Source organism: Ahaetulla prasina, chromosome 6 (genome assembly GCF_028640845.1).
Source record: "Ahaetulla prasina isolate Xishuangbanna chromosome 6, ASM2864084v1, whole genome shotgun sequence".
NCBI classification, from domain to species: Eukaryota; Metazoa; Chordata; class Lepidosauria; order Squamata; family Colubridae; genus Ahaetulla; species Ahaetulla prasina.
Genome location: NC_080544.1, coordinates 62,820,107 through 62,841,555, shown reverse-complemented (window position 1 = coordinate 62,841,555; position 21,449 = coordinate 62,820,107). Strand labels below are relative to the sequence as shown.

General features: G+C 38.9%; 1 protein-coding gene across 6 annotated transcripts in view; it reads left to right on the top strand.

Annotated features, from left to right (window-relative positions):
• ENTPD1 (ectonucleoside triphosphate diphosphohydrolase 1) overlaps nucleotides 1-21,449 on the top strand; it is a 67,023-nt gene that overhangs the window by 2,346 nt on the left and 43,228 nt on the right. Inside the window, exon 1 of one of the 6 annotated variants that reach the window (XM_058188033.1) lies at nucleotides 15,018-15,127. The exons of 1 other annotated variant lie outside the window; for it this stretch is intronic. Coding sequence is in view for 1 of the 5 variants with exons in the window: in XM_058188036.1 (XP_058044019.1) it covers nucleotides 15,112-15,127 (16 nt within the window). In the remaining 4 variants the exon portion in view is untranslated. Of the gene's footprint in view, nucleotides 1-15,017; nucleotides 15,128-21,449 lie in introns of those variants that run through there. 4 more of the 6 variants (XM_058188036.1, XM_058188034.1, XM_058188038.1 and 1 more) reach the window with 4 other exon arrangements.

The following is a 21,449-nucleotide window of genomic DNA, read 5'->3' as shown; positions in this document are numbered from 1 at the left end:
TTTGAATAACAAAAGATGGTTTCCAAAATAACATAGTTTCCATGTGAACTGGATAAGGCAATAGTAGTCTATTGGGGAAAAAAATCCAGGATACGTGAGAAACGTGCTGAAGTTGCATGGGCCAAACTTGGATGCACTAGTCAAGTTTTGCTAGAAAGTTTAAATAAGTAGATCTTGGGAGCCATCACATATAACAAATGTAATGTATCTTTAAATGTTTTGGCGGGAAACAAGCACGTTGCTGATTGGTTGAAGCCGCCGGCTAAACTGTATTTAAGGAGAGGTTTTTCCCCAGCCCGGTGGCTGGGTTCACCATATAGTAAAGAGCTGTTGTCACTACCCTGGTCTCCTGCCTCGTTATTGCCCGAATTTAACACTGGCGACGAAGGTGGGATCTCGAGGCTAAAAGCACCAGGAAAGAGCTGAACGCACTACGAGGACAGAACCCAGCAAAATTCAGGGCGGAACACAGCGATGGCCAGCTACACACCGCCCGCGCCATTTGACCCGTCCAAGGAGAAATGGGGGACATACATGACCCGTTTCAAGAGTTTCCTCGAGGCGAACGAACTGCAAGGAGTTCCAGACAACCGAAAAAGGGCGTATTTCTTGAGCCACTGCGGTCCCGAGGTCATCGACATCGCGGAAGCCCTGGCAGAGCCAACGCCGGTACAGTCGGTATCGTGGCAAACGCTGCAGAATCTATTGAAGAACCATTTCGCGCCAACACCGTCCAAATATGTACGGCGTTTTGAATTTGGAGAGCGCAGGCAGCAAGAGGGCGAATCCATCAGCGATTACATGGCCGCCCTGAGGAAAGCCTCCAAGGATTGTGGGTACCGAGATTTGGATGAGGAACTGTTAGAGCAACTCATCCGTGGGGTTAGAGACATTCGTTTGCGGAGGCGGCTGCTATCAAAAAGCAATCTAACGCTGGCAAACGCTCTGGACGAAGCCAGAGCTCATGAGATGTCCACCCAAGCGGCGGAAACCCTACAAAAGCCGCTCATGCCAACGGCGAGAGCGAAATCAACTCCGGTCCACTACAAAGAAGCCCAGACCGAATCAGACGGCGAGGATGAGGAAGGAGTTTTTCACACCGGGAAACCGAGAAAGGAAGACCGGGATGAATGCGGAAGTTGCGGAGGGCAACACCAGCGTCATCAATGCAAGTTCAAGGACGCTACATGTCGGCGGTGCGAGAAGAGGGGGCACCTGGCTCAAGTTTGTCGAGCACCTCAACCGTCCCGCCGAAAATTCAAACCAACCAATCAGAGCGCGGGATCGGCAAGGCAACCCGCGATTGGTCAGGAAAAAAAGGGCGCGAAGTCAAACCGAACGACCATAATAGTGGGTCGTGCGGCGACCCGTCTAGAAAAGAAAATATTCACAAAACCAAAAATTGAAAAAGTACCGTGCCGGCTGGAGGTGGACACAGGGTCAGCGATCACAATCATGTCCTGGGACACTTTTGCGAAAGCATTGCCGAACATCGCCAAACGCAAACTGCAAACACAGCGGCTAAAAGTCCAAGACTACCAAGGGAATCGCATCCCTGTTCGAGGGACGACATCCGTCCGCGTCGAGTACGGACCACACAAGAAAACCCTGCCCATCACGATAGTCGAAGGGAACCTGCCAAGTTTGTTGGGACTAGACTGGTTCCGAGCATTGGGAATGGGAGTGACTGGCATCTACAGAAATGACTTTAACCTGAAGGACACACTCATGGACGAATTCGAAGATGTTTTCAAGGACTGCCTGGGCAAGTACAAGGGGACCCCTATTTCGTTCAATTTAGACCCCCAGGTAGCCCCCATACGGTTAAAAGCAAGGAGGGTCCCTTTTGCCCTTAAACCCAAGATTGACAGGGAGATAGACAAACTCATCAGTCAGGGGATACTAGTGCCAGTCGATCACGCAAAGTGGGAGACGCCAATCGTCACCCCAGTGAAACCAGATGGGTCAGTTAGAATCTGCGCTGACTACAAGGCAACGTTAAACAAAGCCTTGCAAAAAAGCGCTTACCCGGTCCCCGTGGTACAACACTTGCTGCACTCGCTGGGGCAAGGGCACGTTTTTGCCAAATTAGATTTGGCCCAAGCCTATCAACAACTGCCTGTAGACGCCAACACAGCCGAAGCCCAGACAATTGTGACTCACAGGGGTGCTTTCAAGTGTACCCGGTTACAGTTTGGGGTGAGTGTAGCACCTGGTCTATTTCAAAATTTAATGGAGCGACTTCTGCAAGGGCTCCCGGGGGTAGTCCCCTATTTTGATGATGTATTGGTATCAGCCGAAAATTTAGAAGAATTGGGGGAGCGTTTGAGAAAAGTTTTGGGCATTTTCCGGTCAGCCGGTCTAAAGGTTAAAGTGAACAAATGCCAAATAGGGGTAGAATCCGTAGAGTTCTTGGGCTACAGAATAGACAAGCAAGGAATCCACCCCACTGAGAGCAAGGTCAAGGCAATAAGAAAGGCTCCAGCGCCCAAAAACAAAACAGAGCTACAGGCATTCCTGGGTTTAGTGAACTTTTACGCGGTTTTTTTGAAAAATAAGGCAACCGTTGCCGAGCCGCTACATAAGTTACTGGGAAAGAATACTGTTTGGTCTTGGGGAAAGACGGAAGCTAGGGCTTTCGAAGCAGTAAAAAACCTACTCTCGAGCAATAGCTTACTGATTCAGTATCATAGCACAATGCCATTGGTATTAGTTTGCGATGCTTCCCCTTATGGGGTGGGTGCTGTGCTCAGTCACAGGCTTCCAAATGGCACAGAAGCCCCAATAGCCTTCTACTCCAGAACGATGTCCTTGACAGAGAGGAACTACAGTCAGTTGGATAAGGAAGCTCTAGCTATAGTATCAGGGGTAAAAAAGTTTCACGAATACGTTTTTGGTAGAGACTTTGAAATTGTTACTGACCACAGACCACTGTTAGGGTTACTGGCTGGCGACCGCCCAACGCCTGTGGCGCTTTCGCCCCGATTGACCCGATGGACTATCTTTTTAGCCGCATACTCCTATAAACTGCGGCATCGGCCAGGAAAAGAGTTGGGGCATGCGGACGCGTTAAGCAGATGCCCACTGCCAGGGGCGATCGAGGACCCCACTCCGGGGACGCCCATACTGTTAATTGACTCTCTGGACTCTGGCCCAGTCACGTCTAAGGAGGTGGCTCGGGTGTCATACCGGGACATTACTTTGAGAACTGTACTTGGTTGGGTACAAAGAGGGTGGCCCGCTGCGCCGGGCGAGCGTTTTAAAGAATTTGTAAAAAAACGTGGGGAACTTTCGGCTCAAGGGGGGTGCCTGCTATGGGGGGATCGAGTGGTGATCCCAGAGAAATTGAGGAAAAGGGTGTTGGATCTCCTCCACGAGGGTCACCCAGGGATCGTGAGGATGAAGGGTCTAGCGAGAAGCTATGTGTGGTGGCCTTTAATGGACTCGGAAATTGCTGAAAGGGTAGGGAAATGCCAGGCCTGCCAGGAGTCCAGACCGCTACCCCCAACCGCCCCGGTTCGGGAATGGGAGAGACCCCAAGGGCCCTGGTCTAGAATCCACATTGATTTTGCCGGCCCCTTCCACGGCCAAACCTTTCTGGTAGTAGTCGATGCCTACTCCAAATGGCTGGAAATCATTCTCATGAGATCCATGACAGCCGAGGCCGTGATCTCAGTCCTACGACACCTATTTGTAACCCATGGGTTGCCCGACACGTTAGTATCCGATAACGGCCCGCAATTCACGGCAACCCAGTTTGAGGAGTACTTGGCAGAAGAGGGCATCCGGCATGCCCTCTCGGCGCCTTTCCACCCTGCGACGAATGGCCTTGCAGAGCGTTTCGTCCGGAGCGCAAAAGAGGCATTGTCCAGACTCAAGCCAGGCGACTGGCAAACAAAAATCGATGTCTTCCTGGCCGTCCAACACAGAACCCCCTGTGTCACAACCGGCAGAAGCCCAGCAGAATTATTAATGGGCCGAAAGCTCAGGTGCCCACTAGACCGTTTAAATCCAAACTATACACCGGAGGGTTACAAGGGGGGACTCGAAAAAACAAGAGGGATGGACATAGGCGACCGAGTGTGGGCACACAACTATGGTGAAGGCCCGACCTGGGTAGCAGGAAAAATCCTAAACATAACAGGTCCAAAATCATACTTGGTGGAGATAAAAGACGGCCGGGTATGGAGGCGCCACATAGACCAAATAAGAAAACGCATAGCCGAACAATCCGAATTAGACGAAACAGGCCCTGACTATACAATGTTTGAATCCACAGCTGACTCAAACCCGGAAAAATCGCAGGACTTATCTGAATTCCAGGAGGTCCAGCGACGCCAACAGGTTCCATTAGAAAACAGCAGGGACGACTCGGCAAATAATCCAGGGCCGGATGGCCTAGAGGAGGAGCTGAGAGGAGCAAACAGCCCCTCCGGTCAGCTCGACCCACTCCCAGGGAATGAATTGCGCAGGTCCGAAAGAGTCAGGAGACGCCCAGTCTATTTGCGTGATTACGTTGAAAAATAATATGTAAATATCATGTAAATATTGGTAAAGTGTTTTCTGGGAGGGAAGGAGTGTAATGTATCTTTAAATGTTTTGGCGGGAAACAAGCACGTTGCTGATTGGTTGAAGCCGCCGGCTAAACTGTATTTAAGGAGAGGTTTTTCCCCAGCCCGGTGGCTGGGTTCACCATATAGTAAAGAGCTGTTGTCACTACCCTGGTCTCCTGCCTCGTTATTGCCCGAATTTAACAACAAACATTTCATATTGGCATTTTGCCTTTATTTTTCTGAAACTCAAACCTAACCTACCAATAGTTACCTAGGTTTTGAATTAGGAGGTGTGCTGGGGTGCGTGAATGAGTTGGGATTTTTTAAAGAAACTGAACTCTATAGGTATTTTTGCTACATGCTTGAGTCTCTAGATAAAAAGAACAAGTAAATTTGGAAATAACCTTTGGAAATTGTAGAGAGGACATGTCAGGAAAAATACAATAATTCAAGAATAATGCTTTTCATTCTTAAAATTCATTTAATAAAGAAATGTTTTCATCCAACCAACTTGCTCCTGTTCAAACCTCTGAAAAGCATGAAAGAACATAGTATGAAAATTACTGAAACAATTGAGAAATATGAAGTTACAACATTCAAGAGTCACATGAGTTTACTTCTTCATTTTAAGAGCTGCTGCTACACATTTAAAAATAGTGCTACAAGAAACTAGAATCGGGCTATCTTGGCGAAGTGTATGATAAATGTCATATTCAGAGCAGCTATGTTTTCTCAGGAATGCTCAGCAATAAAAATTGACCATAAAAATTTAAATCTTGAACATATTAATTCTTCTGGATGAAAAAAAAATCATACCATTCCTTGACTGAAGCAAAGTTTTTTTTCTCTATACAAGTCATGCCTAATCAAACAGAAACTATCCTTTTTGAATTCAATAATCTCATACCCAAGGAAAGAGAGAAGCACACATATGCTTTGATCCCAAACTTGTTCTGTACAGGGAATTCCTTCTCTGATTCTTATTTGTTAGTATCTGTTCCCTGTTTTATAGAACTAAATCCTGTACAAATTTAGCAATGTTAACTCAAATTCTTATATTGTGGCTCATCCACATAGTCCATCAATATATATTGGCCCCAACCTTGAGAGGAACAAAATATGGTACTCAAAAGCTAATGAAATGGTATACCTTTGTACTTATTTATTTTTTAAAAAAACCAGGAACTGCCCAGCAGAAAAGAAAGGAGGGGAATAGTAACTAGAAATGGCCAAACAAACTAACAAATCTAACAAGCATTATTCCTGAGATTCAAACCAAGGTTGTTCTGTAGGTAAGGCAAGTATTAGATCTTTTATGCTAATAAGGAAGACCTGCCATAATAGAATATATAGCATGTTTTTTTCAGAAAAAGTAGAGAAAATATAGTGCAGCAGCAAATAGCTTGTTGAATGGCAGAGGATCACCCTAGAAGAAAGAAAAGTACAGCAGGCAAACCAGAAAGCAGAACTTGAGCCAAAAAAGTATAAATACAGTACTTGAAAACAGAGCAGGAAAATGTACCATGAGGTCCCATGTAAATTGCCTTACACAATGTAAGCCGCCCTGAGTCTTCGGAGAAGGGCGGGATATAAATTCAAATTTTAAAAAAAAGGTGGGTAGGGGTGACCACAAGGGGATGTCTTGTATTGTTTAAGGTGTATGTGCATGTATTTCTATACATACATATCTATCAAACAACAAAATGTTTCTGTAAGCAAATGCAAAATAATAAAGCATGGACATTTTATTTCCTCTGTAATTCTGAACATAGGAATTAGTATCACAAGGGAGATAGTTTAGGTATTGCTGTCCTCTGACTGCAAGGAGATGATATAAATGTTTGGAAAGGGTTTTTAAATTTTATTTTACTACAGATTTAAAAAATACAAAGTTTAAAAATTCCAAATGACACATTTTTGTGACAGAAATAGCAAATTTGTGGGCAATGGTCCTATTAATTACAATAATTTTCATATAATATTAATTCAATGTGAATGAAATTAAAGCCACTGAATTTAGTGCTGGTCTCAGTTCCACTTCTTTGTCATGGCCCCATATAAATTTTAGAATTTTGCCTTAGCATGCTGTTGTACTTAAAGAGAAAGTATGGCCTTTGTGCCCCTCTCTTCCCCTGTTTCACCAAAATTACATACATCCTACTGAAGACGCCGAGGCAGCAGTTGTTACGTGATGCCAACTTTGCTTATGGTATTTTTTCATGGTCAGCCTTTTGTGTTCTAGCTGGAACAGGAAACAACATCTTTTAAGTTATGCTACCCCAGGGATAGAAACCTGAAGGACAATTTACTAAGTTTTTCTTTCCTGTTTCCGGGTTTCATTCTTTATCCAGATAGATTATATTGTGACCTTATCACAATTCTGTTTTATATTTATATTTTAAGATATCCTTTATAAATTGTATGTAAAGTTTAATAACTCCATTTTGGATGGGGATACAATAAAAGAAGTGGATTGTGATCAGACTTTTTTCAAAATTTGAGAGAACATTTCAAATTTTGGTTTCAATAAAAGTGAATATATTTTGCACAAAGTCAGCTGTGGTAGTATGTCCCAAGTAAAGCAGTTTCTGCCTTGAAATTTAATTGTTGTCCTAACTATGCAAGAAATCTCTCATTTTATGAAAGAATTTTGTGGAGGAAGGAGCCTCACTAAACGCTGAAATTCTTTTAACTTTTAGGTTAGAATGGCTAGTGTTTTCATCTATTTAGGTTGCAGCAATTTTTAGAGCATTTTGAGATTTAATAATACATGTTTTAATTGCAAAGAAGCTGGATTACTGTAAAATGCTTCACGGGCTTGCACTTGAAAATGGTGTGAAAACTTCATTTTATTCATAATGCAATAGCTGGAATATCCATTGGGATCTTAGTGTACTGATTAAATTATGTAACACCAGGAGATTATCAGCTTTGTAATTATCTACCATGGTTCCCCAAAAATAAGACCCTGTCTTGTATTTTTTTGAACCCTGAAATAAGCGCTTGGCCTTATTGTCATGCGCTCAAAAGCCAAATTGGGCTTATTATCAGAGGATGTCTTATTTTGGGGGAATCAGGGTATCTATTTCTGGAGCAATTTCAGGAGTTGTTTGTGTCCTTTAAAATCTAATATAGTTTGAGTATGAAATTTGGAAAGCCTGTACTATGTGAATTATTTAAAAGGGTCATTTTTCATTTTCAAATTTTAAACTATTAGGAGATTAATAGTCCACAGTTTTGGCCCTTTCATCCTGAAGAGGAACCAGTATTTTATAAAATAATATGTAAAGTTTTAGTTCAATCAATTTTATTTAATCTGTTGGAAAATGCTATCTATATTAGGCTTTTAATTATAAAGGCCATTTTTTATATTTTTAGCCTGGTTCCTAGATAATTAATTTGCAATGCTGGGAGATTTTAATTATGATCTGATATTGAAATAATATTTAAACATGTTGTTTCCTAAAATGTTATGGATTTTTCTCACATAGTCCACCAAACTGTATATCCTAAACAAGGGTAGAAATGTGCTTCCTTAATAAATTATTCATATCAATTGGGGAGTGTTCAGGGTCTCATTATGGATATCATGAATTTACAAGTTTAGATTCACATTTGAATCATGTAGATACTATTGATACATCTGAGATATATTTTACGTAATTACAATATATAATGTTCTTTTATGCTCTGTAACATAAATACATTCATAAAAACAGTGGGCATTTCCATGTTCAACATTTTCTCTGGACTAGTTTCCTTTGAAATAACATCGCTGGATTTCTCATAATTTGTCTTCATATGCAGTGAGAGAAAGAGGGAGCAAAAGAGAGAGTGAGAAGATAGCAGAAGCCATGCCTATAAATAAATGTTCTGATAGAAGTTTTATGGATTTCCAAGGAGTACAAACTACATCCCAAAGATGCTGCCTCATCTTAAACTGCTTTTATATGTTTCTCCCTTATGGGTATTTTCTCAAATATACAAAGTTTTACTTAAATAAGTAAAAAACCAAGCTTTATGGTATTCCAGGAGACAGTCCTGTTCTACACACACCCCCAGTCCTATAATACATAAAAAATACATTTTTATAATTTTGTAAACAATAAACTAAAAGAAACAAGAACCATTCCACCACTAAAAGAATCTAACGGTAAAGAATGTACTGACGAAACAATTAAAGCAAACCTCTTTAACACATTCTTCGGCTCAGTCTTTGTAAACAGTGATGGCTCATATCCAACATTCCTCAATCGTATCAAAAATGTTAACAACGACTCAACACATATAGACTCCACAGAAGAAAACAATGACCTAACACATGTAGACTTTACAGAAGATAATGTTGAAAAAGCCCTTCGCAACCTGAAACCATCATTATCTATTGGACCAGATGGACTATGTGCATACTTTTTAAAAAAAACTTTCAATTAATATAGCTGAACCCCTAAGCATTATCTTTAATAAAGCCTTCAAAACTAGTTCCCTTCCAAAACTCTGGTCTCTAGCCACAGTCATCCCTATCTTCAAAAAAGGAGATCCATGCCTTGTTGAAAATTACAGACCTATCTCTCTATGTTGTGTCTTATGCAAAGTAATGGAATCCATCATAAACCAAACCATTACACTCCATCTTGAAACAAACAACCTTCTCTCTAATAAACAATTTGGTTTCAGAAAAAAAATGTCTTGTAATCTACAACTTCTCCACTGCAAAAACATATGGACTACCAACCTTGATCAAGGAAAAGCAATAGATGCAATCTACATAGACTTCTGCAAAGCTTTTGATTCAGTAGTACATGATAAACTATTCCTCAAACTAAAATCCTACGGCATTTCGGGACCTCTTCACAATTGGATAAATGCCTTCCTGTCAAAGAGACAACAAGTGGTCAAAATTGGCAACGCTATATCTAATCCTGTTCCTGTCAAAAGTGGCATTCCCCAAGATAGTGTTCTTGGACCAATACTCTTCATACTATACATAAATGATCTCTGCGACCTCATCTCAAGTTATTGTGTTCTCTTTGCTGACGATGTCAAACTATTTAATACCACTAATAATACTTCTACCCTTCAAGAAGACCTTGACTTAATTTCCGATTGGTCTAAAACTTGGCAACTCCAAATGTCAACCAGCAAATGCTCAGTCTTACATATTGGAAAAAAGAACCTTAACATCAAGTACAAACTTGATGAACATTACCTAACTGATGACCCCCACCCTGTCAAAGATCTTGGAGTTCTCATATCAAATGACCTTAATGCCAAAGCCCACTGCAACTACATAGCGAAAAAAGCCCTAAGAGTTGTAAACCTAATTTTACGCAGCTTCTTTTCTAAAAACTCTACACTACTAACTAGAGCATACAAAACATTTGCCAGACCTATTCTTGAATACAGCTCATCCGTCTGGAACCCATACCACATCTCTGACATAAATACAATAGAAAGAGTCCAGAAATATTTTACTAGAAGAGTTCTTCACTCCTCCGAAAACAACAAAATACCTTATACCAACAGACTTGAAATCCTGGGATTAGAAAACTTACAACTCCGTCGACTTCGACATGACCTGTGTTTAACACACAAAATCATCTATTGCAATATCCTTCCTATAAAAGACTACTTCAGCTTCAATCGCAATATTACAAGAGCAAAAAATAGATTCAAGCTAAATGTCAACCGCTTCAAACTTGATTGCAGAAAATATGACTTCTGTAACAGAGTTGTTAATGCTTGGAACTCATTACCTGACTCCATAGTCTCTACTCAAAATCCCAAAATCTTCAACCAAAAACTGTCTACTATTGACCTCACCCCATTCCTAAGAGGGCTATAAGGGGCATGCATAAGAGCACAAAAGTGCCTACCGTTCCTGTCCTATTGTTCCCTTCATCATATCAAATTGATATAGTTGATGCATATTTTTTTACATATATGTATACATTTTCTTCAAAATATGTTGTTTTATCTATGACAATTGTTTGTGTATACTGTTGTGACAAAAAGAAATTAAAAAAAAATGAGTGTCTTCAAATGCTACTTAGAGTAAAATATATAAGAAAACTGTGATATTCTTGTGAACTGCTCTATGGACACAAGATAAGTTCCGTATTTTTATTTAAAGTATACTTTTTTTCTTTAAGTTTGGCAACTTCCCCAAAGCTTTGCTTCAAGGAAGAACATATGGTGACTTCCTCTGCAAATTGAAACCACTCTAATGCAGCTACTGTTTATAGAAACAGATAGCACTAAGAGCAAAACAGAAACAAAAAGGAACTAAAAACTAAACATTCATAATCTAGAAAATTATTGTTCCCTCTCGCTCAGGGAATGCTGCATATTTGAAGAAAAAAACACAAATTTATTCAGGATTCAGTGGATTTCTGGTTAAGGAAAATGCTTAAATCATGAATTAAATCATATTATTGCTTTTCTTGATAGAGAAAACTTGTCTCCTGTAACTTCTCTCAAGAGTTACAGATAGGATTCATTTGCTTTGATTCTACCTGTAGTTGGCAGAAAGTGCTAAAATGTGTCTAAAAAGAAAACTTGCATTATCCTGTAAACAGATAGAGAGTATTATCCAAGAAAGTTAACAGAAAAATTATTGGGCTAAGTTTCTGGAATCCTGTGGTAAAGAGCTGAGATTCAACACAGGACTGTAATCATTCAGTTGAATCTAATCTATGATTACATTTTGTAGAAAGTTAATTCTGAATGTCAGAGATAAAACCAGAATAACCTGTAATTGAGTATTCATATACTGTGTGTGTACTGTTTTTCTTTAACTGAAAAACTGAGTTTGCATTTGTTTCCTAGTACCAAGTCCTTATTCCAGATCCTCATTTTTCAAATTTCAGTAATTTTTCCTGACTATCAAGGGAAGAGCTGTGTTAGTTTATAGTAAGCAAACTTAGAAAGAATCTGGTAGTACCTTTTGAAATTATTAATTTTATTTAAGACACAATATTTCAACTTACGAAAGCTTATCCCTTAATTAGAATTGCTAGTCTCAAAATGTGTTTTTATTACACTTCCACATTTTTGTCTCCTCACAGCTCTTTGAAGAACTGCAAAATAGAGTTTTCTCATGATTCCTCACCACTGAAAAAGTTTTGATTCATGGCAGTAGTATGCTAGGCTAACATCTAAGTCTGTTGCACAATAGTATTCATAACGGAAAACACAAGTCTTACCACCTCTAGGAAGTTTAAAAATATAAAAGTGGAACATGTAGCAAATTATCATAAATGAGAACAGACTGACATAAAAGGAAACACTCAAATATTACCATATTAACAGGAATAAATTTACCATCACCATCATGCTCACCACTACCATTCAGTAATTATAATAAACATGCTGCATATTCAGAAATACTTATGTTGGAGATCTGCTCTCAAATGGTGAAGTGTCTCAAGTCGATTCCAAGCAGTGACATATTTAGTAATCCAGACATAGTTGGTTTTTCAATTACCTCAATATAGCTCAATAAAAGTTTTGCAATTCTATAGTAAAATCTACTTTTTAGAACAGTAACTGGCAATTTGTAATCTTACAGATCTTGCTCAACTACAAGTACAAGCACCTCTTATCATGCTGGCTGGAATTTCTGGAAATTTATAAGTTTGCTTTGAGCTAAGAAAGAAATATACGGATGTACCCAGATGATCTTTCAAGCAGGGTAAAATGTCAGCCATGTTTTAACTATGGTATAATATTCTTGCCAAGTGTCATTTCAACAAATACTGTACATTTTAAAGAGCACATGTGATTTTTGTGCTAATGGGTGGAAGGTAATTATACTAGTCTTTTCTGTTTGGAGATAAAAATCATGCTAGATGGGACATCGTACTTACAAGCTATGTTTTGTTTATTTTACAGTGTTTATAACCCACCCTAATCCTAACAAAAGCTGGGGAGATACAATAAGGTCAAGTGCAGGAAAAATCTGAACATGACAATTATAATGGGTAACACACACACACCTCTATAAAATAGCATGAGATAAATGAGCAACTTGTGTAATTAATCTTAGGTAGAAAATGTCCCCACCACATGGCTGACAACTCTAAATACTTCATAGTTTTACGTTATTCATAAAAGTATCATTTAATATCATACTCCTATATTAAAATATGAGATGAAAATATTCTAAACATAATTGTTTGTAAATTGTGTTCCCCAGTTGGCAATAAATACATGATTAGTAAAAAATATTACAATTTTCTGAGTGGAAAGTATCTTGATGTAAGGGCTGAAGCTGGTAAGACAGGAAGCAAAGAGCCTCAAAAGTGGCCAAGACTATTAAGTAAATAAGGTGCTTGTGCCCTCCCAATTCCAATTTGGGGGAAAAGCAAAAGTCCATTGCAACAAAAAGTTAGTCATCCTAGGATTTAAACCCTGGGAATTGACATAGATATAACATAGTTGGATTCCTGAATTTGTAGTTAATATTCTATGTTGATATGACATGTTCTAATTTGCAGTAAAGGCTGTATTCAGTTATACTGAGTCCTTGAAGATTCACTGTTTAGTTGGTTACTGAGAGCATCTTTATTTTGGTTTGAGGATGCCCCAGCAGGTCTTCCCTGAGCACATGTCTATATGTCCCTGCTTATATCTCAAGATTCACTAAATATGAAGCAATCCAAAGACAGACTTAAGTGGTCCCGATTTAAGTGATGTTTTTCATCTTATTGCAGCTTAAATCATCCCATGAAGTCAAAGTGGGTCTTGTTGATGTGTGTAGAGGATCGGTGATATCTCCTATTACTTTTGTTGCTGTGATCCTGGAAGGCCTCTTCCTTCCAGTTCCTTAACACTCTGCCCTGATGTTGCTTAGTTTGGGTAATGAAATATCTGCAAGAAAACAACCAAGCTCAGAGAGCACCAAGGAACCCTCATTTCAACCCTGAGCAACAAATATTCACCTTTATTGATACTGTATCCAGGTTGATTCTTATTTTGCCTGTGCAGGAAATCTGACTGTGATGTCATTTTCCATTAGACAACATAAAAACATATATAAGAGGTTGATTGGTTGACCCTGTCTCTTCATTACCAAGAAGCAATGAGGTATCTACTATCCATTACAATTCTGTTCAGCCAGGATCCATGGATCCATGTTTAAATTCTCCTATTATTACATAACTCCAGATATGGAGTTCTAGATACAACCAATATTGTCCTAAACTATATCAGCTCATGCAGATATTGTACCATTTGTGTTAATTTTGCATGGATGGCTGCAACAACTACAGTTTGGCGTGTCAACCAATTAGCCAGTTGACAACTTAGAGGAAAAAGCAAACAAAGGTGATTCAACATATCCCCACCCTATCATCAGCACTTATTTGGAAGAGGAGGTTGTCATTGTACATATGGTTCACATAATACTCTTTTCAGGGGGAATCCCTGGCTTATTGGTGCTGTATCTATTTCTAAAATAACTTTGTTAATAAATAATTTTAAAAGATAAACAGAATGTACACCAAAGATGGGGATATTCAGTCATTCAGAACTCTGAATATATTATTCCACTTACAGAAATAAAACCAGGACAGAGAATAAGAAATTTAATGTCAGGTCTCAGTTTATCCAAAAATATGTATATCAGAGGTTTGCAGTATGATGACCAAGGATATCAATTTGTCTGCAGACATCACATTTGATGCCTGCCAAAACCTCTATCCAAATAATGATACTGTTATTATTTAAAAAATAGAAAGTTAATTATTCAAAGCTAATTCCATACTTACACCCACAGATTCCATAGCCCTGTGTTATTTTTCTGTTAAGCTTCTCATACAGAGGAAAGAGAAGATATTTCTTTAAATAAAAGTACATTGTGTATGTAAAATAAATGTGCTAAGGATGTAGTTCTGGTCAGCTTCTTAGGAAGAAGCTGCCTCTGGAGAGGATGTATATATAATTTCATTTATTTTTAATCAAGGGTGTATTCAAGCTATAATAATGTACCAATTTAATAAAATGGAAACAAAACCACATATCTATGGAGGGAAAGCCTAATCCCAAAACCATGGGGCTGCAGGAAAGGACAGCTTTTGTCTAGCATTTATAATCACCAAAGGTAGCAAGAACGAAGGGCACAGAAATGTTCCACTGTAAATAGTTCTTCTATTTGGATCCAATAACTTGTATGTCAGGCAACTTCAAAAGAATTGTAAGTAATTGTGTACCTAACAATAGCACTAGTTCCCTCTGAAAAATGATCGTACAATAAGATATACACATCTGACTTCTGAAAGTTGGAAGGATAAGAAAGCAGTGCATATACTTGTATAAAGGGTCATCAAATACCCAAGATGAAACTTGTAAGAATTGCACTGCAAGAGATGCGGAGCAGGAAGACTTCCACTGGTGTGGTGGTGCAGACAATCTGACCTGTTCTCCTTCTGAGTCATCAAATAACCCCTCCCACGGCCTTGGACCGTTAAATAACCCTGCTGCATGTGCCCCTCTAAGAGGCAGCAGAAGCTGATCAAAGAAGCGGGAGAAGGAAGAATAGCAGGCGTGAGCAAAGGGGATGGAAGAGCCAAGGGGTAAGAGAAAAAAGAGAAAATGTTCTGAATAAGCAGCAAAAGCAGACTCCCCCTCCCACTTTCTTTCAACCCAGAGGAAGAACTGGGGAGGGGAGGGAGCGAGAAACTCTTGGAAGGAATTTGTGGCCGCTGAAAACAGCTGTAATGTCAGCCTCGATACAGACAAAAGTTGAAGAAATCATGAATATTCATGTGAAATGTGTATAGTCTTTCAGTTTTGCCATTCAAGAGGGAAATGAGTTCATTCTACCGGCTTCCCATTGTATTTCCAACCTCACTAACTAGAAGGAAAGTGCTTGTTGAATGAGGACTTTTATGTGTCTTGATTCTGAGATGATAGGTTTGCTGTTAAGGAGACTTACCATAGTCAGTGGGACAAGCATGGATACCTGTTTTAAGTTTGGATCACATGTAAAGGGTACAGTGAAAGTATATGTATGTATTTGAATGTGTATGTGTGACATTTATCAAATTGTGAGAACTATTCTGCTTAAAAATCCTTGTTAATGATCTTTGGAGCATGTAAGATGACTGCAAAAAAATGTTTGTCATGCCATGTTGTTATCTTGGATGGAACATGTTGTAATGGACATATATATATGAACATGGGCTGAAAAGAGGAGGAGGGGGCAGTACAGTTCTGTTTGGGTTCTGTTGTTGTTTTTTCATTCAGGTTTAAACCTGCAGTTTTCTGTATATTGGCTGTCTTTGATTTTTGCATTATGTTTTACTTTTAATAATATTGACACATAATAGAAATTGTGCCTGAGAATATGCTTCTGTATATTTAGTGTGAATGTTTCCTTGCAGCTTTCCGCTCTGTGTCACTGTACCCAAAAGCAAACCATTATATTTTTAATCAAACATAAGTTGGTTGTTGGAGCACATACTTGTATACTGAAATCTCAGATGTAGTCTTGGCCTCTCTGGTAGATAATCAAAACAAGCTCTGCCTGATAACCTAGAGTGCTGGTATTATTCTGGATAAATAAGAAAAGTTCATCATGTATATGATATGAAAGTACCATGTGTAATGTAAATAAAAGAGTAGTATAAGAAAAATATTCAAAAATGCCAGGATATTTCTATCCTAAGTTCTGGTTGGGAAAAGGTAATATTCCTTGCAGAAAATGAGATGTTGATGTAAAACATTGCCACCCTAAAAACATGAATTAAGTTGTTGAGCATATATGAAAAGCAGGAATTTGCCCCAGGCAACAATCTATATGTTGGCATTCTGCTTTGATAGGCGTAGGGTAGTTTCAATATGGAGAATCTTAAGTAGATTCTCCATAACTTGCCTGGTTGTTTATAGCATTGTTTGTCAAGTCATGATTGGATCAAGATTATCTAGGCATATCTGTGGGGGGAAAGGATATGTCAATAGCATCAAAAGGGGAGGGGTGATTGACATGATAGAAGCCTTGCCCTTTTTTTATAAGCATATAATGTCTGGAGTGCACATTAAAAAAAGGCAGGGCTTCAAATGCCTGGTCTTGCCCTGCCATTTTGATGCTGTTGCACCCTGCAGATGCTAATGGGGTGACCTATCTCAGACATGTTATTGGATTGTCTGTAGTTGAAAATGTATTTCCTGCAAAAAAAAAAAAAAAGCTGTTTATGGTATCCCAGTTTATAGGCTTCTATTTCCCCTTTAGGCAGGAAATGCAAAAAAGAAGAAAAAGAAAAAACCCAAGGTTTTCAGTAGGCAAATAGTTGCCTGTGAAACTAGTGCACATTGCCATATTACACCTACCTTTAAAAGCATATACTCTGGACTTTAAGATGTGTGGACTTCAACTCCCCAAATTCTGAGAGTTGGTCTACATATCTCAAATTTACTAAGGTTGAGAAACGTTGCTTAGTAAGATTACCTCAATGGGAAATTTGTATTCAAAGCTGAAGAATGTTAATACATTCTTTTCAATATATCATCAGTTAAATCAACTCTTTCTTTAAATCAGTTGTCCACAAACTGATACCTTCTAGATCAGGACTGCCAATTTTGTGGCCCAGATGTTAGCCACGTCCAGTGAAGGGGAAAAAAGTCCCGCTATGTCACATGACGCCACCATGACGACGCAAGTTTGACACCTCTGCTCTAGATGTATTGGGTCCATTCCTAACCAGTCAATGGCTATATTTTTGGGAATATTAAACTGAAATCCCAACATCCGTGAAAGATAGCAAGCCAATGAAAGCTACTCTGTATTTGGAGAAAATTCAGAAATTATATGAAATCACCTTTATAGATGAACCCAGGAGAGTGTTGCTCAAATGTAAGATATGAACAGAGTACCATCCTCTCACATATGCTCTTCAGCAATGATATATGAATACTACATTATTATGGGATTAATACTATTATGTAGTAAGACCTAGGCAAATTTGACTGATCTCAATATGCCAAACAGAGATAGTACTTGGAAGGGAAATCACCAGGAAATACCAGGGTTGTAGATTACAATGAAAAGTTGAAAAAATATCCTGGAAAAAGGCTGAATCAAACACATTGTACAGTTGCCAAGAAAACTACATAGATGTGTCTATGAAATCACCAGGAATCAAGTTTGTCTCAAAGGAGAATGTACTTGTTTATATGTACAGTGTTTGTGACTAATACAGATTTAAATTGTAGCTTCTGTCCCTGGATTTGTCTGTTTCCTTTTAAAGCTCTGTGAATTGTCACTGTCTCACGTTAGATTATTTTAGAGGTCACATGATTCTGTTTTGAATTTTAAAAAAATTCTTTCTTTCTTTCTTTCTTTCTTTCTTTCTTTCTTTCTTTCTTTCTTTCTTTCTTTCTTTCCATCCTGAGCTATTAGTATTCAAACACATTTCATCTGTCTGTCTGTCTGTCTGTCTGTCTATCATCTACCTACCTACCTACCTACCTACCTACCTACCTACCTACCTACCTACCTACCTATCTATCTATCTATCTATCTATCTATCTATCTATCTATCTATCTATCTATCTATCTATCTAATTTTTACACTATCCATCTTACCTAAGTGATTCTGGGTGGTTTACAAATGTAAACCACATATGCCAGATGGAAGGCTCTTAGGTAACAATCCATTTCCGTGCACCTTTAACGTTTGGTAAGCCATCGTTGCTGCATTTGTGGTTCCTCTGTTTATTCTACTGAGTACAATCCTCCCAGAGTTACCTTAAGAATTGTTGTTTCTCTGGTGTTGCTATATATTATGTCCAAAAGTTATTTGGATGATGGAATAATGTAAAATGAGTTTGAAAAGCCAAGGAAGGCTTGGTAGATGATACCATAAATTAGTTGATCTGCTTGTTTTTGCTTCAGCTGGTTTGGAAACCTTAATTATCATAATTGCTCATACAACATAAAGGAGCAGACTGTAACAGTAATGGAATGTCATCTTGACAGGTCAATAGTAGTGATACCTTAAGAACAAAACAGGAGAAGTCAATGGCTACAAATTGTGAAATTGAAAAAAGGAATGGCAGCTCCTTGGTTGTTTAGTTTAAAAGCAAACACACTATTGCATTATTATGGAGTAGAAAGGGAACATGACAAGGGCTGTTTGCCCTAATTCATTATAAGGCTGCTATCTGCTGAGTGTCATGTAGTACATCTTTTGCCCACTTTATGTATTAAACTACTAGGAGAAGGAGGGTTATTGCCTTCCTGGCCAGTGCTTGAAGTTGAAAGACCAATTTTTAAAACCCTACATTCAGACTTGAATCCTGACAGATGGCCTGGAGATTGAAAACATACCACCAGGATATCTACAGTTTATCTGCAATTGGATTCTTTTGTTATATAATGTACCATATACACATGATAATTTATAAATAAACATAAAAGCTGAATAGCTGGTTTGATTTATCAGTATTCTATTACCTTTTGTTAGACTATGAGATCTGCAATGTTCCCCATAATTTTATTTCACAAAAAAATTAAACCCTGTAATTCTTCACAAGTCTAGGATGAACAGTAGTATATATTGTATAGTAGAGCTTGTGAATTATTTGGCAGCAGTTCACCAACTGGAGGGTTTTCTGTATGAGAAAATGACCTGAAAAGACCCACAGAGTTACTGTCAAACCAGGGGTGTCAAACTGGCAGCCCAGATGATTAATGCACAGGCCATGCCCACCCCAGCTCCGCGAAGGGAAAAAACATCACGAAACATCACGTGATGGCAATATGACACTGTGAGTTTGACACCTGTGGACTATCCTAAACCTTTATGAGATCATTACCTCTTCACAGCTTCAAGAACAGGACTTAGCTTGCAACATTGCTATGATTAAAAGCTCCAGCTTACTTGTCTAGACCTACTACATACTGTAGTAGCAGTTCAGTACAGATGGAACGCTTGGTGCCTACATATTGGCAACCATGGTCAGATAACATATAAGGGTAATGGACTCCTGACATTACAGGCTCTTACATAAGCAAACTGTGTCTGTCCTTTGTACAACTTCTTGCTTTGCTCCTGGCAGTTCATTGTCCCTCCCACTCTGTTCTTTGGCTGTTCATTTCTGTGCAATAGTACCTCAGGAAGCTTGGCATTTTTTTGTTTGTTTGTTTGTTTGCCATTCTTAAAATCCCCTTGAAGTTGGTCAAGATGGCTGTTTTATTTCTTAGCTTGGCTACTTATAGCTCAGCTACTTTTCTTTCTAAACGTACCAGGCTACTGGCAGTAACTGTTCTATCTATTCTCATTTACTGAAAGTATATGCCTACATATTCCATGGCTGCTGTAATCTTATTTATTGATCAGAGAAAGGATATTAAAGTCATTCAGCTGAACAATATATAACCTGGCAAAATACCTTTATCTTGTTTTTTCTCACTGTTCTTGGGCAGTTCCTGGCTGACTCATTGACCCAGCTGTTACTCAATCAGCCCTCTTGGCTAAAATACCTTATCTCAGCACTAAGTACTAGCTGCTAGACCAATGTTTTCGGGTTTTATTTACTATTCAAATTGCATGCTTCACTATTTCCTTAATTATCCTACACTATTTTAATTACCTTTGTGGAAGGAAGTTAACTTGGATTTCTTTAAAGATTTCTTTTAAGGGCTGTGTGAGTAACTACACTGATTGTAATTACCCAGGTAGACCTGAGGTGAGTGGGAGCAAGCTAAGTGGCCTTCCTCCCTGGCAGCCAAGAACCTCTTTGGAATCTTTTCTTCTCTGCATGAAAGGGAAATGGTGGCAGACTATATTGTTTTAATTCTACACTTCTGACCTATCTTGCAAGGATCTTGAATAACAAAGAAAGAGGTACTGCATCTTTAGTTACATGAACAATCTCTTGTATTGCAACTACAGATATCCTATAATAAATAATATGCCATGTGACATTTTCCTGGGGTTTCTTCAAGCTGTTTACCAGAATATTTGGGGGATAGCATTTATTTCAGGTATTAATTTAAGAGTGTTGTATTTCTGGTTGATTTTTTTTAAAATTTTATGCTTCATTACATGTACATGGCTGATGCATTTCTAGAGAGCATAAAACTTTCTCATGGAGAAAAGACAACTGAATTCCAAATGCTAAATGCTTGGCAAAATACTTGGCATTTCCTTAATTATTTTTATCTGACTACAAAAATATTATACAGTTACACATACAGTATTTTTATAGAATTATATACTAGCCAAGTCAAACAACAGTCAGATTATCTGCATCAGATCCTTAAAAATAACTGGGACTGATTGGAACCTGGAACATGCTGAAAATGCATTAATGCTCACTGCATCTATTATATGAGGAAGGTACATTATTGATAATGTTCCTAGTCCTGTTAGTGGACAGAAGGGACTAACAGTACTCTTACCTTGATCACTTTCTAGTTGGACCATTGCAGTTTACTCTACATGGGGCTGCCCTTGAAGAGTATCTAGAAACTTTAGCTGGTGCAAAATACAACAGTATGAGCATTTATGTTTGTCTTTGGTCTCTGCTTCATGAGCTGCACTGATTTTTTTCCAGGTCCAATTGAAGGTACTGGTGTTCACCTTTAAAGCCCTTTGTAGTATAGGACTGGGTTATCTGAGGGACTGCCTCTCTTTGATTTCATCTGCCCATCTCACAAATCTAGGAAAGGTGACATGTTATGAGTGCTAGGGAGCTATGATGCCTGTGTTGTGGAATCTGCTATGGTGCCTGTGTTGTGGAATCTTCTTGCCCACGTGAGGTCACCTCATCTCATGACTTTCCAAAGGTGCCTTAAGACCTGATTATGCCAGTAGGCCTAGGCAACAGAGGGAGGGTGAACTAGTGAGGTAGCTCCATTATTATTAACATCCTTTTATCTGTTGTTTACTT